This window comes from Panthera tigris, chromosome E1 (assembly GCF_018350195.1).
Source record: "Panthera tigris isolate Pti1 chromosome E1, P.tigris_Pti1_mat1.1, whole genome shotgun sequence".
Taxonomy (NCBI): Eukaryota; Metazoa; Chordata; class Mammalia; order Carnivora; family Felidae; genus Panthera; species Panthera tigris.
The window spans coordinates 55116788-55138366 of NC_056673.1; the positions used below are offsets into that span (position 1 = coordinate 55116788).

General features: G+C 45.4%; 4 protein-coding genes across 5 annotated transcripts in view; 2 read left to right on the forward strand and 2 right to left on the reverse strand.

The window, feature by feature from the left end:
• NT5C (5', 3'-nucleotidase, cytosolic) lies at positions 1 to 1781 on the reverse strand. The gene is made up of 5 exons (XM_007091307.3): positions 1581 to 1781; positions 1088 to 1188; positions 944 to 1004; positions 489 to 603; positions 1 to 371 (listed from the first exon to the last, which is right to left on the reverse strand). The coding sequence occupies exons 1-5, from the start codon at positions 1764 to 1766 to the stop codon at positions 217 to 219; spliced, it is 618 nt and encodes a 205-aa protein (XP_007091369.2). The 5' UTR covers positions 1767 to 1781; the 3' UTR covers positions 1 to 216.
• The window catches only part of ARMC7 (armadillo repeat containing 7), a 38505-nt gene extending 19123 nt beyond the window's left edge, over positions 1 to 19382 (forward strand). Inside the window, exons 3-4 of the mRNA XM_042966593.1 lie at positions 16875 to 16973; positions 18976 to 19382. Of these exons, the coding sequence (XP_042822527.1) occupies positions 16875 to 16973; positions 18976 to 18995 (119 nt within the window). The 3' untranslated portion in view covers positions 18996 to 19382. The remainder of the gene's footprint in view (positions 1 to 16874; positions 16974 to 18975) is intronic.
• Positions 4651 to 21157, reverse strand: JPT1 (Jupiter microtubule associated homolog 1). The gene is made up of 5 exons (XM_042966594.1): positions 20957 to 21157; positions 11667 to 11809; positions 11240 to 11337; positions 10310 to 10328; positions 4651 to 4918 (listed from the first exon to the last, which is right to left on the reverse strand). The coding sequence occupies exons 1-5, from the start codon at positions 21010 to 21012 to the stop codon at positions 4770 to 4772; spliced, it is 465 nt and encodes a 154-aa protein (XP_042822528.1). The 5' UTR covers positions 21013 to 21157; the 3' UTR covers positions 4651 to 4769.
• Positions 20935 to 21579, forward strand: part of NUP85 (nucleoporin 85) — a 70486-nt gene continuing 69841 nt past the window's right edge. For both annotated transcript variants that reach the window (XM_042966585.1, XM_042966584.1), the window contains exon 1: positions 20935 to 21028. The gene's annotated coding sequence lies outside the window, so the exon portion shown is untranslated. The remainder of the gene's footprint in view (positions 21029 to 21579) is intronic.

The following is a 21579-nucleotide window of genomic DNA, read 5'->3' on the forward strand; positions in this document are numbered from 1 at the left end:
TGGTGAGCCAAAGTGTTTTATTAAAAAGGTTCCTGAGTAGTTTTCCCACCATGATTCCTTGCCAGCCGTCTTGTGGGGTTCCAGGTGGCTGCCTTGTGAGAACCGACGTTACTGTGTCTCCCTGCTCCACGGTGCTGGTGGCCACCGCCATGGCACTGCCCCGTCATCCAGCTCTGCTGGTGTTCCCTGATGGCCTGCCTTCCCTTCCTTCAGCTACTACCCACTGTCCCGGTCCCCCCGCTTGCTGTCTATGATCTCCCTCCAGTTGTCACTCCAGGAGAGCAGCCGTCTCCTTGTGGGGGGCAGGGCGAGGTGCTGGTTGTGGCAGCAGGTGAACAAAATGTGCTCCCAGCTTGGGGTCTCCTCTTGGCCTGGGACAGGATGCAAGAGAAAGGCAGGGAGATGCAGTCTATAATCTGGTTATTTTTACTCCCTCCCTAATCCAGCAGGCCAAATGCCTGGAAGGTTGCCAGGAAAACGGGTCTAACCTCGAATGGTGTCCTTGTCGTCAATGAGCAGGTCCCCCAAGACCACCGTCTTGTCCCTCGTCAGGATAATGCGCTCCACAAACTGTGGCCCCAGGTGATTCTCCACCCAGCGGTACTGTGGAGGGGGCACAGGTCGGTCAGCAGGGCCAGTGAGTAAGTAGGTGGGAGTGGGGTCTCCAGCCCTTGAGAGATGCTGCTCCCCTCCCCCCACACTTCCTGTGTTTCTGCCGGTTTATTTAAAAAAGGGGCTTTTTAATTATTTTGAGAGAGAGCACGAGCGAGAGAGCAGGAGAGGAGCAGAGAGAGAAGGAGAGAGAGAATCCCAAGTTAGCTAGGCACCTTCAGCACAGAGCCTGAGCCCTAAGCGACCGAGCCCCCGGGTGCCCCTCTGCTAGTTTACTTTAATCCTCAGGATTTAGGAAGCAGTTTGCTATCAAGCGCTGGGGCAGCCGCACCTTCTCGGCCACACAGTGTTCATACTTCGTCAGAGGGCTGGTGCAGATGAAGACTTCGGTGCTGCACGCAAGGGGCGCAGGTTAGACTTAGGGTGGTGCCCTCCCTTCTTCTCCACCGCCCCTCCCCTCTTTGCCCTTTCTCACTCCTGCATGTTGTTCATCTCCTGCAGGGCTTCCAAGGCTCCAGGGATAGGCTCCAAGTCTAGGAAAAAGCCTGGGGCTTCATACACACTGGCCACTTTGTCCTGAAAGATACCATGTTCTTGTCCCAGCTTCTGCCTCCAGCAGATCTAGCCCCAGTGAGGACTCTCAAAAGATTCCTGGGGGGTTTTGGTCTCCAAATCAAAGGCTCGGGGAGACAATTTTGCTTAGGGGGAAGCGCTCTGACAGACTTTCTCGTCCAGGGCGAACAATGGATTCTAAACGGAGGGTTTTGTTAAACAAAGGGGGAAGACAGTCTTGTCCACGGGGAGGGCTCCCATTCTTAGGTGCCGTGTGGGGTCGGGGCTCGGGCTCCCTTGCATCCTATGGGGTCCGGGCCCTTGCTCCCGGGTATCCTGCGGGGTCGGGACTCCTCGCTCCCGGGGACACTGCCCGCGGACACCCGGCGTTGCATTCCCGCCCTTTCCCTGCTTACCGCCAGGTCTGGCCGCAGGGCTCGGTACTGCTCGCGGGCGAGGAAGCCGCGGCGCTTTTCCAGCGCCACGTGCGGCTCCCCGGGGAACCGGCGGCGGAAGCCCCGCAGGAGGCCGGCCTCGAAGTCGGCCAGCACGCCATCCATGTCCACCAGCACCCGCACCGGCCGTGCGCGCCGCGCCGCCATCGCCGCAGAGGCCGGGCTGGGATTGGGGGGGGAGGGGGGGCGGGCAGGCGCGGGCCGCAGCTTCCGGAGGCGCGCGGTGGGCGGGCGCACCGGGCTCATTTGCATGGGCGCCGGTGAGCCGGCCTCGCGGGAGGGCGCGACTTTCCCCTGGAGGCGGCGCGGGGCGGCCCGAGAGCGCGCCCGCCTGCACGTGTACCTCCCCCAACTCCGCGGGGGAACGTACCCGCTCACCCCAAGCGGACCCGGGCGGGTCGTGGGCCGCTCGAGGGCGGATCTCAAATTCTGCGATGGGTGAATCCTGTGGGGCTGGCTCCGCCCTTAGAGTCGCGACCGCGAGTCCCGGGGCCACCGGCACAACTCTGCCCTCCCTGCTTGTGGGACAGGGCAGAGGATCACGCCGGATCCCGGGCCAGAACTCCCTGAGGCCCGAATCATGGGGGCTCCCAGTAACTTTGAAGTGAATGACTGCTGAAGACCCCTGACTCGTGTGAGTAGAGCTCCTAAGAGATGAACTCCTAAACCAGAGTTGGGAGCATCCGCTTTATGCATCCAGTCCCACCCGGAGGACACGATTTCCAACAAGCTCAGGTAATCGGGGAAGGTCCTTTCTGTGGAAGGGACACCGGTGTTCTAGCATTGGCAGTTACAGCCCCCTCTAGAAAATGCCTAACATGGCTAAGTTTTGTTGACGCTCCTTTGTAGATTTTTCTCAACTTCCTGACTACGTCCAAATACGTTTTCCTACAAACCATAAACTCAGATTTGATTAAGTGACCCATCTTCCTCTAGTTCCCCATCTGAGCACCCAATACGTCCAAACCAATGTTGAAACACATTACAAAGGGGAGACTAGCCTCTCCTTCTAAAGTGATCTGATTAAAAAACTCTCAAGAAGAGGTACAATCGCCCTAGGCAATAGTGAGTCCTCCAATGTTCCCCCTCCTTCCCATTCAAGTCACACAAACTGGGTTTATACCCAGGCCAAAGTGTCAACGAAATACTGATTGTTCTGCCATCATCATAAAATCATTCAACTCCACTTCGTAAACCCTAAGCTTTCTAAGTAGAAAATTTAACACCCTTAGCAAACATGTTACATAGAATTTCATAAAATCTGTTCTGATAGTATCTGAATGATTGGCAGAGCTGTCCCTCCCTCACAACACTTGAATTTTGATTAGGCACTTATCTTCAAAAAATAAAAACTTAAAGCCAAGGTACAAGTGTGACACAAATCAGGGACATCTCTTTTCCAGGATCCCCACCATTAGAGAAGGGTACAGACAGGTTCCCTGCCTCCAAAGAGGTTCCAATAGAAACCATAACTCAGGCTAGTATTTGCAGAGCTAACCTGTTTTCATCAAATCAGACGGATCCTCTATTAAAGCTGTTGATTCTCCATTTTGCAAATGCTTTCTTTGCACCTTAAGGGAGAAAAGCTTTACACCCCCTGAATCTATTCTTCCCAAAGAAATGTCCCAATAGTTCAAATGAAGCCAGTGGTTATGCTCGTCGTCTCAATGGTCTTACTTTTTAAGATAGGAAACTGGATCCAAGATGACAAGCCTAAAGAACACAGTTGAGTAGTAGTGCAGCTAGACCTAAAAGCCAAGTCTTAATGCCCAATTTGGACATTTAATATAAATATAGCATGTTGATCTGGAACCTTCTGCCTGAACGCAAAGAGCTTTCCTCTCTTCTGTCTGCTCAGATCCTCCTCCCCTTCCTTTGGAGTGCTCTTCTGTAGCCACCCACCATTGAGAAGCACCTTGATGGAGGAGAGGACTTAAAAACTTACATGTTACTGCCCAGCACAGAGAGTGGGTAGAAGAGTCTAAAATATATTACCTAATAAATATTTTATCATTTATCCGTATCCCTGTATTAGCACAGGTATCAGTTAACTATCTTTTTGGCATTTTGAACTCCTGCTATGACTGTAAACCTGTTCTCTTTTGAGAGAAGCCCACTTACTTCTCTGGGCCTTCCAATAGTCTTTTAACTTTAGTGACTCATCGGTTCTTGGGCAACAGGATTTATAGTAAAGAAAAAAGCAACTGAACAGGTAGAACAGTGAAACGATCTCAAAAAGATGACACAGGACACGATGTTCCAAATTTGCACATTGTTTACTTTGAGCAACAGTCCAGGATTGTGAAGTACAACACACATGTTAAGGATGAGACTTCAGTTCATGGTCAAGCACCAGCATCATGCACACGGCTTCAAGTTATCTAAGAAGAGCACTGCCCCCTTGGGGTCTGTTCATGACGAAGACCCACTTCTGTGTGGCCACCGCCCTCGCTTTACCACTCGGAAATTTGTCAGTGTGAGTGCACATCGAAGCCTTCCTCTGCAAGACAGCAGCAGGCTCAGCTCATCAGCTAGTTGAGTTAGTATCTGGCTTATTTCTTAAGGTTCAAAAATTAAAAAGGCAGTTTTTGTTTTTGTTTTTGTTTTTGCTTTGCAGGCAGCAAGGCATGAGGCACAGACCTCTACTGTTCCATATGGCACAGGAAGATGCTTTTAGCAAAGGGCACGGACAAGGTAGGGCTACAATGAGTAGGTTTGGCATAAAGACAACCCTGTGTTTGGGGGCCTGAAGGAACATGCCTGTGGACTGTTTACTGGTCTGCCCAATCAAGGCTTGGTAAACCCAAGTAAAGCTGACAAGAAAAGGGTTTTAAAAACCTCAGTACAAAAGATCCTCTAACACATTTGGAACCAGATTATTCTTAAAAACACCATACTAAGTGTCACAAAACTTTCCCTCCAATCTACTACTAGAAAACACTCATGCCATGGCCTACAGACCCGGAGGAATCAGGACAGATAAAGAGAAACCTGTTCTTAAAAAAAAAAAAAAAAAAAAGACAGCAGTACATAAAGTGCTTCTTTTTTAATGAAACAAATCCAAAAGATGTACAGTCAGGCTCAAGTTGTGCAGTTCACAAGCATGGAGAAAACAAACAAATAAAACGACAGAGTTCAAGAGAGTCAGAGCTAACCCAGGACGAGGCTGGACTTGCCGCCAGGGGGATTTCTTCGGGACGGCGCTGGGGCCGGGGCCACCGGGCTGGGCACGGGGGCAGCGGGCACGGGCTTCTCCTCGCTCTGCCCCAGGCTGGCCTGCAGATCTGTGTCCACGTTTTCTAGAAAAACAGAAGGAGGTTCAGGCTTACTAAGCAACTATTTCTAGGAAAGATGGAGAGTTTTAAGATTTTTTTTTTTTTTTTGGAGGATGGTTTAAATCATACCTAGAGATATATAAGACAAGAATCATTCACCCATGTTCCCGCAACCCAAAACTAACCACTTAGTGTTTTGCCTTATTTGTCCCCAGGCCTTTTTCTGTGTGTGCTCATTTCTAAATTGTACAAATATATGAAGATGTAGTATTTTAAATTAGAAGTCCACCTCCGTGTGGGTCTCTTCTTCTGACTCGGAATTGTGTCCATTCTAGCCCCTCTGTTATACTTACTTATAAGTGTACTTTATTCCCAACAGATAATATATACTTCTGGGTTTTGTTGTTGTTGTACTGATACCAACTTCCTTTTTTTATACGCAGAAATTTACCCATATTTATACACATGGTCATAATTTACCCTGTGTAACTCCTTTATAGTATTTTATCACATGATTCAATATATTTGATATAATACAGTACTGCATTAGCTGTACTAGTCATGAAAACTGGAACCGACCCAACCATTCCAAACAAAGTTGGAATGTATATAGACTGGCAAAGGTGCCCACGGGGAAACAAGGGCGACCATCTTCAATCTGAACAGACGCTATGCATCGCCCTCCCTAGAGGGGGCTGTGCCACGTTCCACCCCCAACCCGTGTCAGACTATGCTGTCCGTACACCTTTGCACATCCATCATTTGATAACCACCTCACTTTAAAATTTGCCAAACTGATGGGTGAAATATTATTTCGTTCCTGTTTCATGTTACATTTCCATGATTACTAGGTGAGCCTGATTTCTTTTTCTAACCACAAAGATAACCCATAGTACCAACATCATTTATTAGAGTCTACCTTTCCCCTACTGATTAGTAGTATCTCCATTAATTAGATCACTCCCATATATATTAACTAGGTACTTTCCATGATAAAGGCTTCAGAATTAGTGTACTATTACCCAGCATCCTAGAGACTGCTTGATGATTCACTAATCTGTGAAATTCCCAACAAATATATATTCTTAATGAGGCATTTTCCAAAATATGGAAGTCTTTGTTCAAAGTCCAAAGGGACAGTAAAATGCCAGGTCTCAATTCAGTTGCATAATCTCACACCTGCTTTAGAATAAAATCTCTTAGGGCATCTGGGTGGCTCAGTCGGTCGAGCATCTGATTTTGGCATAGGTCGTGATCTCACCGTTCCCAAGTTCAAGCCCCGCATTGCGCTCTGTGCTGACAGCTCAGAGCCTGGAGCCTGTTTCAGATTCTGTGTCTCCCTCTCTCTCTGCCCCTCCCCCAACTTGTGCTCTGTAGCTCTCAAAAATAAACATTTAAAAAAATTTTTAGAATAAAATTTCTTGGGGTGCCTGGGTGGCTCAGTTGGTTAAGTGCCCAACTCTTGATCTCTGCTCAGGTCATGATCTCACAGTTCATGAGATCGAGCCCCGAGATAGGCTCTGTCTGCCCTGACAGCGTGAAGCCTGCTTGGGATTCTCTCTCTCTGTCCCTCCCCTGCTTGGATGTATGCATGTACTCTCTCTCTCAAAATAAATGCTAAAAAAAAAAAAAAATAGAATAAAATCTTTTCTCCTCAATCTCTCTCTCTCTCACACACACACACAAAGGCAACTTTAGTGTAAGAAACCAAACACTAATTCATAAAACTTGGGAGAAAACTACCTTAAGGTTTAAAGACATTTATTCCCTCCTCCCCTAGATTAAGGTGTTCCAAAGCCCTGGAAGCAGTGAAACAAATACTGGTTATGATCTATACCATGTAAGAAATTCATATGGCCCTCATATTTGACACCGATGAAAAGTTCTAATTTTGAAAAAATGTACTTTAAGTTCCCCAAAGACTAACCATTAAAAGCTCATGTTCCTAAAAGCACCTGTACCAAGTTTTAGCGAACTGATACCGAGAAGTCCAAGGGGGAAGAAGTCTTCAATGAGAAACTCAACAAAATCTCAGAAATATGCTACTGCTGCTTTTGACATTTCCTTTTAAGAATTTTTATAACATTCTATAGAAGTAACAACACATATGATGTTCTATAGTATTGAACTACAAGTAAAAATCAGTATGGAGCTTTCCAGAATGACAGCCCTCATGATAATTAACTTAAAGCTTGGTGAGAAAGGGTCACGCCTTAATTTCCTGTTGCTACATTCTTGTTTGCACGGGAAGCAGGATTATAAATGCATCAACACTGAGAACCCAAGTCTTCTGATAAGTGTCCCGTGAATAACCTAGGAAAATATGTCCCATTTACCACAAATACAAACAAAACCCCAAAACCCATGATTTGAAACAATCCAAGATGGACAAATACGGGGCACAAGTTCCACTTGAGCCAGCCAGCCTATCAGTTCAAGCAATTTCATTGCGGCTACTAGGACTTGGCCTCACCGCTGCACAGGCTCTCACAGGTATCCATTGTCTGCCTGGATCAAGCAGTTAGGAGTACTTCTAAAGGACAAAACATTACCTTGCAGCTCTACCGTGATCATTTATTTCCTACTGATTTTTGGATAAATCAAGCTCACACCTACCATTCTTATATTTGTCTTTCATTATTTTTTTTAAAGTTTTTTTTGTTGTTATTGTTTTGTTTTGATTTTGAGAGAGAGCACGTGCATGATCAGGAGAGGGGAAGAGAGAGTGGGGGAGAGGGAGAGAATCCCAACCAGGCTCCACACTCGCAGTGCAGAGCCTGACGCGGGGCTTGATTTGACAAACCATGAGATCATGACTGGAGCCAACATCAAGAGTCTGATGCTTAACAGACTGAGCCATCCAGGTATCCCCCGTCTTTCATTATTAAAGGAACTGTTTTGTCTTCACCAAAAAAGAAAAAAAGCACATATGGAGGATACACAACAGTAGGCCTTAATTTAAATGCTCCTTTGTCAGGGCACGGGGGTGGCTCAGTCGGTTAAGCATCCAACTTTGGCTCAGGTCATGATCTCGCGGTTTTTGAGTTCAAGCCCCACATTGGGCTCTGTGCTGACAGCTCAGAGCCTGGAGCCTGCTTCAGATTCTGTATCCCCTTCTCTCTCTGCCCCTCCCCCACTCATGCTCTGTCTCTTTCAAAAATAAACATTAAAAAAATTTTTTTAATTAAAAAAAAAATAAATGCTCAAATTTGTCAGGGCACCTGGGTGGCTCAGTTGGTTAAGCTTTGGACTTCAGCTCAGATCATGAGTTCATGGTTTGTGAGTTCATGCCCTGCGTTGGGCTCTGCACTGACAGCTCAGAGCCTGCCTGGGATTCTTTCTCCCTCTCTCTCTGCCCCACACCCCCCCCCACCAATAAATAAACATTTTTAATAAATAAATGCTCCTTTGTCTAGTCAGAAATGCTCCAGCCAAAAAGAACAGAGGCTAGTCTGTTACTACGTCCCCTTAGTCTGTAATGAAGTAATAAGTACAGGAACTGAGAGGCTTTAGAAACTTATACAGGATTGACTGAGAAAGCTTTTGCTTGTTGAATCTAATGACTGAAAAACGGGACTTTAAACAAACACTTCACCATAATACACATCTAATATACTCCTGACTTGTCTTTCTTCTTTGGCAAATCAACAAGGCACTGAACAGATACCTACGTCAGGATAAATGATAAAGTGGTTCATTACGAGGGTGAAAGAATCAGAACAGCAAGAGATGCAGCAGACTAACTTGCCTAAAGGCAGGAAAGACTTGTACCTAAATTCTGTGGACCTACTCCCTCTGCTGCAGATTTCCCACTGCTCCCTTTAGCCATCCCTAGGTTTAATTCTCTAAGAGAGAACGGCAATCTTCCTTATATCCAAACCAAATCTATCTTAAACCAAGCAGAATAGCTTGGCTTCGAAGTAAATTTGGCAACAGAATCGGGGTTGACCTCTACTCCCCCAGATGGATCTTGAATCATTGTGCCCCTTGTCATTTCATGACAATTTCATGAGTGTGCTACTCACCTGAAGAATCTGAAAAAAAACCGAGCTGGGAGAGAATTACTAGTAGCACGTCAAGTGACACATTTTTTTTTTTTATAACTCCATCAAGGCCCTCTCATCCTTCTCCAGGCTTTCCAAATTCGTAACTATATCCATTGCCCAAAAGTAGTGACTAAGGATTAGCTAATTCTTGCTAAGTAAGGTCTCCTAGTGGAAGTATTTCAGAATATGAAAAGCACCAGAACTGAAAAGACTTCAAGATTTTTTTTTTTTTTTTTAACCTCCGGAAGAGTCTTTTCAGACAGAACACACTGGACATGAACAATAACTAATACATCTTCAATCCAGTGAGAAAGTGATTTGTTCACGGAGGAAGAACCCAGGTAACGCTCACAAAGGCCCAATAGACTCTCTTCCCACCGTGTCCGTCAAGAAACGCTGTCTGTGGGGCACCTGGGTGGCTCAGTCGGTTAAGCCTCAGACTTCGGCTCAGGTCATGATCTTGCAGTCTATGAGTTCGAGCCCCGTCCGTGTCGGGCTCTGTGCTGACAGCTCAGAGCCTGGAGCCTGCTTTGGATTCTGTGTCTCCCTCTCTCTCTGCCCCTCCCCCGTTCAGGCTCTGTCTCTGTCTCAAAAATAAACGTCAAAAAAAATTTTTTTTTTTAAAGAAAGAAACGCTGTGTAAGAGGGCAGAAGAGGAGTCTGGTTCCTCAACACTTGTTTCACGGGAAGACTGCCTCACAAAATGTAATGGTCTTCCTTCCGGACCAGAGGGCCTTCTGACTGCTGCATTTCACCGAGTCAACTTTCACCTGATTCCTGCTGCCCGACACACTTACGCCTTTCGTTACATGCAATAGTCATTCTCTGGCACTTGTTAAGGAAGTGCCAATAAATACTTCAAAGACTTAACATCATTAAAGAAATGATTATAGCTCATTTCCACATATAATTGGTAACATGGATGAAAATTTATATCTGCCTCCTAAATCATCAGCCACAAGATCACAGAGTTGCCGACGTCTTGCTGAATAAGCACCTCAGTGTAAAATCAAACAAAGTTTGTAAATTAAATGCTGTGTGCCAAGCTTGAAATGCCAGAGCCTTTTACTAAAAAGCTCTCATTAACAGGAACACCCACCAGCCCCACTACTGCACACATATCTGTGAAGGACTCTCCATTTTTCCTTTCTTGTGCATTCCCGGCCTTGCTCTCACTGCGGCGGACGCACACGTGGCCATGTTTGCTAACTTCCCAGTTTTGTGTTTCTTTGCTCTCCACCCAGGGTATGCTGTGCTGGCCCTTGGGGCAAAGCCAGGTTTCACTCCCCAAGACACTATTTCAAGAAAAATTCCGCTCTATTCTAAAACCATTTACAGAACCAGAAATGTGTACTTCAGAAGGACTCACCATGAATGTCGCCTTCTCTCTGGAAAAGAAAAGAAAATTTTACTTCAGATTTTAATTTTGTAACAAATAAAGCAGTCACAGTTCTGAGAGGCTACTATTTGAAACCAAACGTGGAAGTTCATTTTGATGCAGTCAAGTTCAGGGTCAGGCCACAACACAATTATATTACAACCTTTATACTTACTTTGGGACAATGCTATACAAAACTGCTGCATGACAAATTGCCCCGGTGCCAGCAATACCCGACACACCAAAAAAACCTTAACATTTACACCGATGGCCTAATATCAATTAGCATTTCAGAGGATCTTTTATCAGAATGTGAAACTGGTAAGTTTATTTTTCCATGCTCCCTTTCCTTTTTCCTTATCTAGCTGTTGAGGGGCCTCTATAAATTCCAAAGTCCGTTAAGAGGGTTCCACACTGGGACGGCTGACACCACTGTGTGCTCAGAGGGCCCTACTTAGGAGGCCACCCTACCAGGTTTCCAGACACCTGCCTGGGGACATTGGGATCATGTTCCTCTGCAGACAACTGATGATAACACCCAGGTTGCAGTCTCCTCGAGTTCAGCTCAGAACAACTGGGCAACGTTCGTCAGGTCTTTGACCTCACACACACTACTATACACCACTTAGGTAGGAAGTGTGATCCAGAAGTTCCCAAAATCGATAGTGAAAAGAGAGAGACTGATCCAACTGGTAGAAGAGGGATGTGAACCAACCCAGATCATGTCACTTCAGTTTTCTGACTTTTCTCTTTATGGATCTTCCAGCACCAGTATGGCCTCAGGCCCTTCCCTAGTCACCTCTATGTAAGGCTCTAGTGACAGAACTGAAGCTCTTATTACAATAGGAAGGAAGTCAGTTTCCAAACCGGATTAACCTCAAAGCCTTTCTTTCCCCCCCAACCCTGTGTTGTCACACTGACCTTCAGATCTAAGAAGTCTCCAGAGTTTGCTTCAGAAGAGTTCCTTCTCTGGGGTCCAGATGACTCAGAATCCTCTCTGCCACCACTAGACTTGGCACCTGAATTAAAACATACTTTCTTAAGGACTATGACAGAAAGACTGAAAGCAAAACACTTCTTTTGTGAATGATGTTCGTGTTAGTCTTGTATCAAAAAATGAGCAAACAGGTTAAGTGAGAGCTTAAAAATTCTACAGAGGAACCAAATAGCCCAATTTGACCTCAATCGCTATTCTGACCCCTCTCCCAGGCTTTCCTCCAGTGACAAGACTTAACTGTTGTTGATCTCATTATGGTTGGGCTAGATTTTGCTCCTCAGCACAAAACCAACTGTAGTTATTCGTGCTGGGTCTGTACCTTTGATCAGTGGTCACACATATAAGCAGTACCTGCTGACTTGGCCCATGAAGGGGGATTTTCCTCAGGTGTCCCAAAGATGCTAGAGGCCATTTTGTTCCTCCTCACGGGTTGTTCTGTTGGTTCATCAAAGCCTAATGAAAAATTGGATCCACCACCTGGAGGCCGCAAAACCCTTGGGAGTAATGGCAAAAAACATCCATTTCAGATCATGCCAAAACATTTCTCAGCATAAATGTTTTCAAACACCTTTCAAATTCATTTCCCTCACCCATTCATTCCTCCTACCCACCCACCCACCCCACCCCCTCCAAGAGAGAGCTGCTAATGGGAAAAGGGAACTGATTCTGTTGTGGTATAAAGTCAACACTGGATCACATCAGTCAGAATGCCTAGTAGCAGACAGACAAGAAGTAAGTGTTGACAAGGATGTGGAGAGAAAGGAACCCTTGTGCACTGCGGGTGGGAATGTAAACTGGTGCAGCCACTGTGGAAAACAGTATGGAGTTTCCTGAAAAAATTAATAATCGAAATCCCATATGATCCAGTAATGCTACTTTTGGATATTTACCCAAAGAAAACAAAAACACTAATTTGAAAAGATATATACACCCCTACATTTACTGCGGCCTTATTTACAATAGCCAAGATATGGAAGCAACCTACCTGTCAACCGATAGATGAATGGATAAAGAAAATGGATATTACTCAGCTCAGCCATAAAAAAGAATGAAACCCTGCCATTTCAGACAACATGGTCGGATGTACAGGGTATGATGCTAAATGAAATAAGACAGAAACAATCAAATACTACATGATTTCACTTATATGTGGAACCTAAAAAACCAAATGAACAAACAAAAAAAACAGAAATGGGGCGCCTGGGTGGCTTAGTCGGTTAAGTGTTGACTTCAGCTCAGGTCATGATCTCACGGTTTGTGAGTGTGAGCCCTGAATCGGGCTCTGCGCTGACAGCACAGAGCCTGCTTTGGCTTCTCCGTCTCCCTCTCTCTCTGCCCCTCCCCCACGTGCACGCACTCCCTCTCATTCTCTCTCTCTCTCTCAAAAATAAACAAAACATTTAAAAAAACAAAACCAGAAACAATCACAAACACAGAGAACAAACTGGTGGATGCCAGAAGGGAGACAGGTAGGAAGGTGGGTGAACCAGGTAAAGGGGATTAAGAAATACAGATTTCCAGTTATAAAATAAATACATCATGGGGCTGAAAAGTACAGCATGGGGAATACAGTCAAGAATATAATAAATTTGTATGAGGACTGCATTTATCGTGGTTAGCATTTCATAAATGTATAGAATTGTCGAATCACTATGTTGTACACCTGAGACTAATATATTATTCTCAATTAAAAAACTGAAAGTTTTTAAAAATTCAACACTGGATGTTAAGATACAAAATGCTGTTTTATAATATTTGTAGTAAGGACTTCCGACATGAAGACAGCTGAAAAAGCCTGAAAGTTATCACAAATAACAGCCTGGCTGACGTCCCCTTTTAGATAATGGCAAAAGACCTAACAGACCTTGCCTAATAGGATCAGCTGGATGTATTTGCAAAAAAGTTTAGAAGCATATCTTGTTATTTATTCAGAAAGCATTTCCATTTTTATTTTCAACAAAATTAAAAATGGAAGATTATACATATAAAAGTTAAGTTGACCAATTTAGAAGCCCATGGAGAGCGATACTAGTCTCTTCCTATCTAGGCATCGCCAGCGAGCCCCATTTATACACTTGCACCACAGTATTCTCACTAGTAAACATGAACAATTAGCCACAAGGAGGAAGTCCGTATGAGAAACTGGTGTTACGATTCACAGAATGTTCGATAACCAGGCACCTTTGGACTCTAGCTTTCGGTTCAGCAAGGAAACCCAGCACTTGTCCATTTCCAAAGCTTCCTGCTTGGCTTGACCAATGTGTCCCATCCCTGGAAGAACTCAATTTAACTTGTCCTGTCACTGCTCAAAACATAGAAAATGGAGATGGTTTTATGGAAGGAAAAATTTTCTAACTAAGGATTCAATTCTATTACTGGAGACAGGAGTAGTCTGGTTTTCTATTTCTTCTTAAGTCAGTTTGAAAAATATTTTTCTAGGAGGATGTCCATTTTATTCAAGTTTCCAAATAAAGAACAGTTGTCATTTGCAAACACAGCTCCTTATATTAGAAAAGAAAAGGAAACATATAGGAAGGGGGGGGGGGGGAAGAAAAGAGGGAAACAAACCACAAGAGACTCTTAGTGATAGAGAACTATGGGTTGACGGAGGTGGGTGGGACGATGGGCTACATGGATGCTGGGTACTAAGGGGGACACTTGTGATGAGCACTGGGTGTTGTATGTAAGTGCTGAATCAATGACTTCTGAAACCAATACCACACTGCATGTCAACTAAAATTTAAACTTTTTAAAACAGTGAAAAAGATAAAAATAAATTTTAAAAATAAGAAAAGGAAAAATTAAACACAGCATAAATGCCTTCCTAAGTGCCCCTTCTAAAGGCATCCCAAGTTTTGTTTTTTTAACTATTGTTCCACTCTAAATATTTTCTCCTTCCCATTATTTTCTTCTTTGACCCATACATCATTTAGAAGTACATGTATGTATCAGTTTCCAAACACAGGGGTCTTTCTGGTTTATTAATTTCTAGTTTTTAACTACAACACAGACAACAGTCTGTATGATACGAATCCTTTGAAATGTGATGAGATGTGATTTATGGCCTAATATGTACTCAATTCTATAAATCTATATATTCTTAAAAAGAATGTGTATTTGTTAATGTTCTATATGTCTACTAGGATCAAGCTTGCTAATGAGTTGTTCAAATCTGATTTTTAAGTATGTTAAAATTTTTTTTAACGTATTTTTGAGAGAAAGACAGCACGAGTGGGGAGGAGCAGAGAGAGGGAGACACAGAATCACAAACAGGCTCCAGGCTCTGAGCTGTGAGCAGAGCCCGACGCGGGGCTCGAACTCACAGACCTTAAGATCAAGACCTGAGCTGAAGTCAGACACTTAACCGACTGAGCCACCCAGGCTCCCCTAAGTATGTTTTATCACTTAATGAGTGAATCCATTAACAATTCCTACCACAATGAAGAGTTTGCCAGTTTCTCCTCAGAATTCTGTCAAGATAAGAGTTCTCTCTCAGAATGACTGCCACTGGAGTAAATGTTAGATCAGTGGGAAAAACTGCATTGGGCTGACTAATCATTTTGATAAAACAAAACATATCCCTCACTCATTTTATTTACCAAAGTAAGTTCCAGCTAGGCAAAATTATTTATTCAATTTATGTATTTTTTTTTAAAGTTTATTTATTTATTTTGAGAGAGAAGAGGGTAGGGGAGAGGAGGGGCAGAGAGAAAGGGAGAGAGAGAATCCCAAGTGGGCTCCGTGTGGTCATCACAGAGCCCCCACATGGGGCTTGAACCCACGAACCATGAGATCATGACCTGAGCTGAAATCAAGAGTCGGATGTCTAACTGACTGAGCCACCCAAGCACCCTCTTTTACTTATTTTTTGAGAGCATTTCATATACTAGTGATGTTATCCTTTGTTAATTATGTGTATTTTTGCCAAGTTTAATTCGTCCATCTTTTCAGTTTCTGGCTTTCATCTTGTACTTAGAAATAAAGCCCTTTTCTTCAAGACTAGGACCACATTTGTACAAACTTTTGTTTGTACAAAATTTTTTTTTAATATTTATTTTTGGCAGAGAGAGAGCATGCGAGCGAGCACGCACACTCACCAGTGGGAGAAGGGCAGAAGAGAGGGAGACAGAGGATCCCAAGCAGGATCTGCGCTGACAGCAGAGAGCCTGATTCGGGTTCCCATTCGCGAACCGTGAGATCATGACCTGAGCTGAAGTCAAGACGCTTAACAGACTGAGCCACCCGGGTGTCCCTGTACAAACTTTCTAAAGGACATTTTGATAATATGTGTCAACTGTTTGCTTTTTATATGAACCAGCATTTCTACTTCCAGAAATTGCCCTAATTAGATAACCAGATATATATACAAGGATTTATATCCTTGTATATAAATCCTTTAAAAATGTTCATCTACAAATAAATTTGGGAATACCCTAACTGTCCATTAGCAAAGGCTTAATTATCAAAGCATGTCCACACAACAGAAAGCTGTATACATTAGGGTGAGAGTTACCTTCATTAGTGGATATGAAAAGTTACCCAAAACACAGTGAATGAAAAACGCTGGAAGACAAACATAAGCCCAATGACGTGTTACATAAAATGACGTGTACAGAGATAAATTTATCTGGTTGTGTGATCTTAGATAAACTGCTTGACTTTTGTTCTGCTTTTCTCTTCTAATGTTCTTTTGTTTCTGTTTTTGTTTTAAAAGAGACAGCAGTTTTTTAGAGGAAAGGGGCAGAGAAAGAGGAAAAAAGAATCTTAAGCAGACTCCATGCTCAGCATGGAGCCTAACATGGACTTAATCCCATAACCCTAAGATCATGACCTGAGGTGAAATTGAGAGTCAGATGCTCAACCAACTGAGCCACCCAGTGGCCCCTGCTTTTATCTTCTACAAAAAGAGGTTAGTAGTAATTGCCTCATAAGACTATTCTAAGAATATCCAATATACTGTGCTTAGAAGGCAGCAGTCGTAGCTATTAGCATCACAACTAGACATAAAGGCCTGAGAAGTACCCACACCACAATGGCATCCAGGGTTTGTGCTCTCAGATAGGATTTCAGGTGAATTTCAATGTCCTTTTTTATACTTCATATTTTTCTGTATTGCCACTAATCTAAAATTCTTTCAAAGACTCCTTCTGGGTTCCGGAATTCCCTGACAATCTTTCTTTCTTTTTTTTAACTTTATTTTTTTAACATTTATTCATTTTTTTAAGCGAGAATGAGAGAGAGAGAGAGAGAGCGAGAGAGAGCGAGAGAGAGCGAGAGCGAGAGCGAGAGAGAGAGAGAGAGAGAGAGAGAGCGCGAGCATACAAGCTGGGGAGGGGCAGAGAGAGAAAGAGAGAGAGACAGAATCCGAAGCAGGCTCCAGGCTCTGAGCTGTCAGCACAGTGCCTGATGTGGGGCTCGAACCCACCAACCGTGAGATTGTGACCTGAGCCGAAGTCCAAGCTCCCCTCCCTGACAATCTTTCTTTCGACAGTACTAATTTTCCTACTGGCCACTGCATGTGATCATTTGTGGATATCCGTGTCCCCTTGGATCTTTCAGCAGAAATCGTGGCTCCTCTGCTGACACCCTGGCCTGGACTCCCTAACACTGCCTCTTCTTCCCGTGTGGCCGCTACCCACAAGCCAGCAGAGATGCAAGGTAACGTGACAAACTATCAACATGGCCTCTCAACCGTATCTAGTTCTTACCATCTTCTTCACCAATCCAGTCATTTTCTCACTGTTCCCCAGAACAGTTCTGGTTTATCTCCACTTTGGGGTATTTACTCCCATCTTTACTCCTGCCTAGAGCACTCTCCACCCTTTCCTCAAGCATCCCTCAAAACCGGGCCCATCTCTTAAACCTCAACCTCCTCCATAAAGCAGACTAGTAGAGCTCTCCATAGGCTCGAAGAATACCAGGTAGAACACGGAGGAAAGGATGGCTTCTGGTGTGAAGTGCCCAAGAGTAAATATTTTTGGCCTGTGGATCATGCAGTATTTTGTAACTATTGGGGTCTGTCATGTGGCACAGAGGCAGCCACAGACAACATGCAAACAAACGAGTGCAGCTATTTTCCAATAAAACTTTATTTACAGACACTGCAATCTGACTTTCCTATAATTTCCACAAGTCATGAAATGAATCTTTTTTTTGCAACCATTTATAAATGTAAAAATCAGGTACCCACTGCATTTAGCCCTTGGGTGATTGTTTGCTGGGCTCTGTTCTGTCTAGTTCAACAGCCTCATTTTAAAGAGCGCAAAGTCTGGGGCGCCTAGGTGGCTCAGTCGGTTGAGTGTCTGACTCCGACTCGGGTCATGATCTCATGATTGGTGGGTTTGAGCCCCACATCAGGCTGTGTGCTGACAGCTCAGAGCCTGGAGCCTGTTTCAGATTCTGTGTCTCCCTCTCTTTCTGTCCCTCCCCCACTCTCACTTTGTCTCACTCTGTCTCTCAAAAATAAATAAATGTAAAAAAAAAAAAAAAAAAAAAAAAATTTAAAGAGCACAAAGTCAAGCCTCGAGAGCCTCTGAAGAAATTGTCCAACATTAGTTAACTGACAGTGACGAGGACCAGAACCCAAATCCTCAGTCTCTGGCCAGCACAGAAGTGCTCAACGTGCTAAAATACAGGAGGCACAGAAGGCCATTTTCTCTTTCATTTTCCTACACACCTATGTACTGGTGCTTTGATTAGTTTCCATGTTTTCCAATCTTAGAGTGTCTTCTATTTCTTCTGTAGGTCCTCTAGCGTCTTCCCCTGGATCATAGATTTGTGTGTGTCCACAGTATAATTCAATACAGAAATTGCACTAAATAAAAATGTCATTATTTTCCCCCTCGGGCGGGGAGGTGGTGGGGGAGGGGAGGTTGGGGAGACCCATTGTGTTTTTGGTAACATGTAAAATATTTATAACTCTACTTTCTTTTTCAAGTTTTAGATATTAAATATCCACTTGGATTAATTTCATTATATGAATTAAGATAAGTGTATTCAGGCATACATTATATAAAGTTGATAATTTTAGGTTTGCTTAATTAAATGGTTTAAATCATAATTAAAGGTGTATTATAAATTCTTAATAGGCTTTCTCTCATGTTAAAGTTTGAAGCAACCAGGTTTTTTATCCCTTGTTTGTACCCAAATCAACAAAGAGTCAATAAAATCAAAATTCACTTGCTCCCTTGAGATTAGAATGATTTTTTTTTTTCTTTATCATCGTAATTAAACCCTCATGAATTAGCCAGATGAAAATCTCCAGAACCCTAATGGTCTGGGAAGTATTTTTTGGCCTTAAAAAAAGAAAAAAAGACACTAGTGCCCAAACACCGGCTTAAAAAGAAAGTCAAAGCTCTGCGCACCCAACTTTTTAAAGGTCTGTGTTCCTCTTGCAAGAGCAGGTAATACCTACTCCCTACTCCGATGACGTCAGTGTTGTAAAGCCCGTTTGTAACAGTGAGACATCCCCAAACAAAGGATTTGGATCATAAGACAGAAATTATTCCAATTTTATTTTTTAAGTTTCTCCTATTCTTTCTGAACCACACAGGGTAACTAAACCAGGATTACCTACTTGAGACTCACCAAAAATGGACCCATGTACCATGGATAACAATTAAAAAAAACAAAAATCACTTTTTCTTTCTTCTTTCTCTAGATGCCAGAGTTCCCATGTGATCTTTGCAGATCATCCCGTCCCAGACTAAATTTACAATGTGCTTATGGAGCCAGAAGAATGTTACTGCAGAAACAACTGAAGGAAAATTAGGTGAGATTACAGAGGAAGTAAAGGTAGGAAGTAAATAAAAGGACAAAGCTCCAGTCCTAGGATCACGATACTGGAGGGAAATTGATGACAAAAGGTGAATGAAAGCATTTATTCTGCAGAATCCAAAACCATTTGGTCTCACATTTCAAATATCCATATCAAAAAACTAGCATGAGGATTCCTTTGACCTGGTTACTGAAATTTTTTATGAGGCACTAAACTACACTCAACCCCAAAAGATGAAACCTGATTTTTTTTTACATAATGTATAAATTTTCACGTTCCAGTCACTACAGTTTCACCAGCAGAAAGTTGACCGCATGGCACAAAAAGAAAGGTTCGGCGTGTTCCAGTGTCCTCGGCAAAAAAAATGATCTCATTGCAAGAATGACAACAGAAGAGGGAGTGACCAGTATTTTTGTAGGTCTATCCTCCTCAAGGTCCCCAACCTTCCAGGACCCACTAATTTATTTTAAATCTTTCCCACTTTCCTACATTGTATAAGGGAAAGGAATGAGTTGAAAAGGGGTGTCATTTCCAACCTGCCGCCTAAGCCTCGCTGCTGAGGCCAGCTTTTTGTCCCCAAGTTCTCCAACCCCTATGAGGCACTGCTATTTCACGGCTGTCTTCTTAGCCCCACAAAATGGCTCCCTTTGTGCCACTTGCCCAGGACCCCCAGGCTGGCCGCACACGACTGCAGGTCGTGATCAATGAAGAATAGATGCCTAGAAAAAGTGGAACCTAAGCTTCCTACAAGCCCTGAGCAGGATCCCAGAGATGCCTGTATCCCGTCTTAAAAGAGAACAGTGTGCAATTAGCCGAGACAATGTGGACACCTTCCGCCGGTTCCAAACCCTTCCACCAAGTCAGGCAAGGGCTTGGAAAAGGATCCCAGTGCAAACACCCAGTGCCTTCATCCCCTAATGCAGTAGCGACTGTGGCCAGAAAGGCCCCGGCATCCCAGGTGCAGATAGTACGGAAGAGACAATGGATGTCTCCGGCCCCGCCCAAGAACAGGAAACCTCCTCCTGCTAGGGAACCCGGGCCAGGGAAGAACTCGTTTGACAAACGTCAAAAGGGGGAGGGAAAGAGGTGGGATGCAAAGGCCGAGGTCCGAAGGTTTGAGCGCAGAAAACCCACTCGGACAGGCTCTCCCCCCTTTCGCGTTCGGAGGTGGGCGCGGGAGGGGAAGGAGCAGGGGTCTTTCCTTTGTTAGCAGAGGAGAAGCACTTCGCAGAGGGCTGACGGTTGGGTCCCGGACGGGCGTGGGGGTCGCGATGACCAGCCCCGCCCGACCACAAATGCCACCTGCCGGGCGGGCCCCAGTGGATAAGCGCCCGCAAGACTCAATCGCTGCGGCCGAAGGGGGTGGCCGCCGGGGGGGGGGGGGGGGGGGAACCGCCACCTGCCCGGGGCCGGAGGCAAGAGCGTGTGGCCAGAGGTGGGACAATGGGGCCTGACCGGGACGCCCCGGGGGCTGCCCCGGCACGTGGGGGCCAAGACCACCGCCCTGGGGCCGGTCAGCCGCACCGCAAAGGGAAGGAAACGAACCCTGTCCGCTTGGCCTGACTACCGAAAGCCCGCAGCACTGCGAGGACCAGCGGCCCCGGCCCTCCCCGACCGACCCCTCGCTCCGGGGGAGGAATGAATGGGAGAGAAGCGGGAGTCGGGCGGGGCCGGCGCGACGGGCTCGCCCGACGGCACAAAGACGGAGCAGACCGCCGAGCCCCGCCGCCCGGCCGGGCACGAGCGCGACAGCCAGGGCACGTCACCGCCAACGACCCGCCGCCCTGCACCCGTGGCCCCGCCGGACGGCGGCCTTCCCTGCCCTCGAGCCCCGCGCCGAGCGGGGGCGTCCCCGCAGCCTCACCGGGAGCTATTCCTGCTGTTGGGGTCGACTCCCTTGAAGGTGGTGGTGGTGGTCATGGTGCCGAGGAGCGAGGTAGGCTGGCGTGGGAGCAGAGTGCTGAGGGTCGGGTCCGAGGGGCGCAGAGCAGCTCCGCACCGCAACGCCAGCAACCGCTGCAGGAGCCTCCGCCACCGCCTGCCTCACGGGCCGCAGCCTTTATAAGGCTCAAAAGAACCCGCCCCCACCGTGCCTGTATTGGCCAATTCAAATAGCTCTTTTCGTTCCTATTGGTTCCCTTAAGTGCCAAGCATCGGGCGGCACCCCGACGGGCTGCGGTGGCCCTGCTCGGCCTAAACCCGCCCCCTTCCTGGTCAGGGTGGGTCTATGGAAGTTCCCCCTCCCCCACCCCCAAATCTTGGTGATGATTGGACAAAGGACAAACCTGCCCAGCGTTGGGCACAAGTTGTGCTCACTGTCACTTAAAAAAGTTACCTGACTGAGGGAAAAGCTCGGTCAGCCCCCACCAAGCCCAGGGCAGATTTGTCTTGACCGTTTCACTTACTTGCCTTACTCATGGTGAGATAGTAAGGGCATGCTCCTTAAGGGATGAAAATTACTGCTACAAACTGACATTCATTGAATAC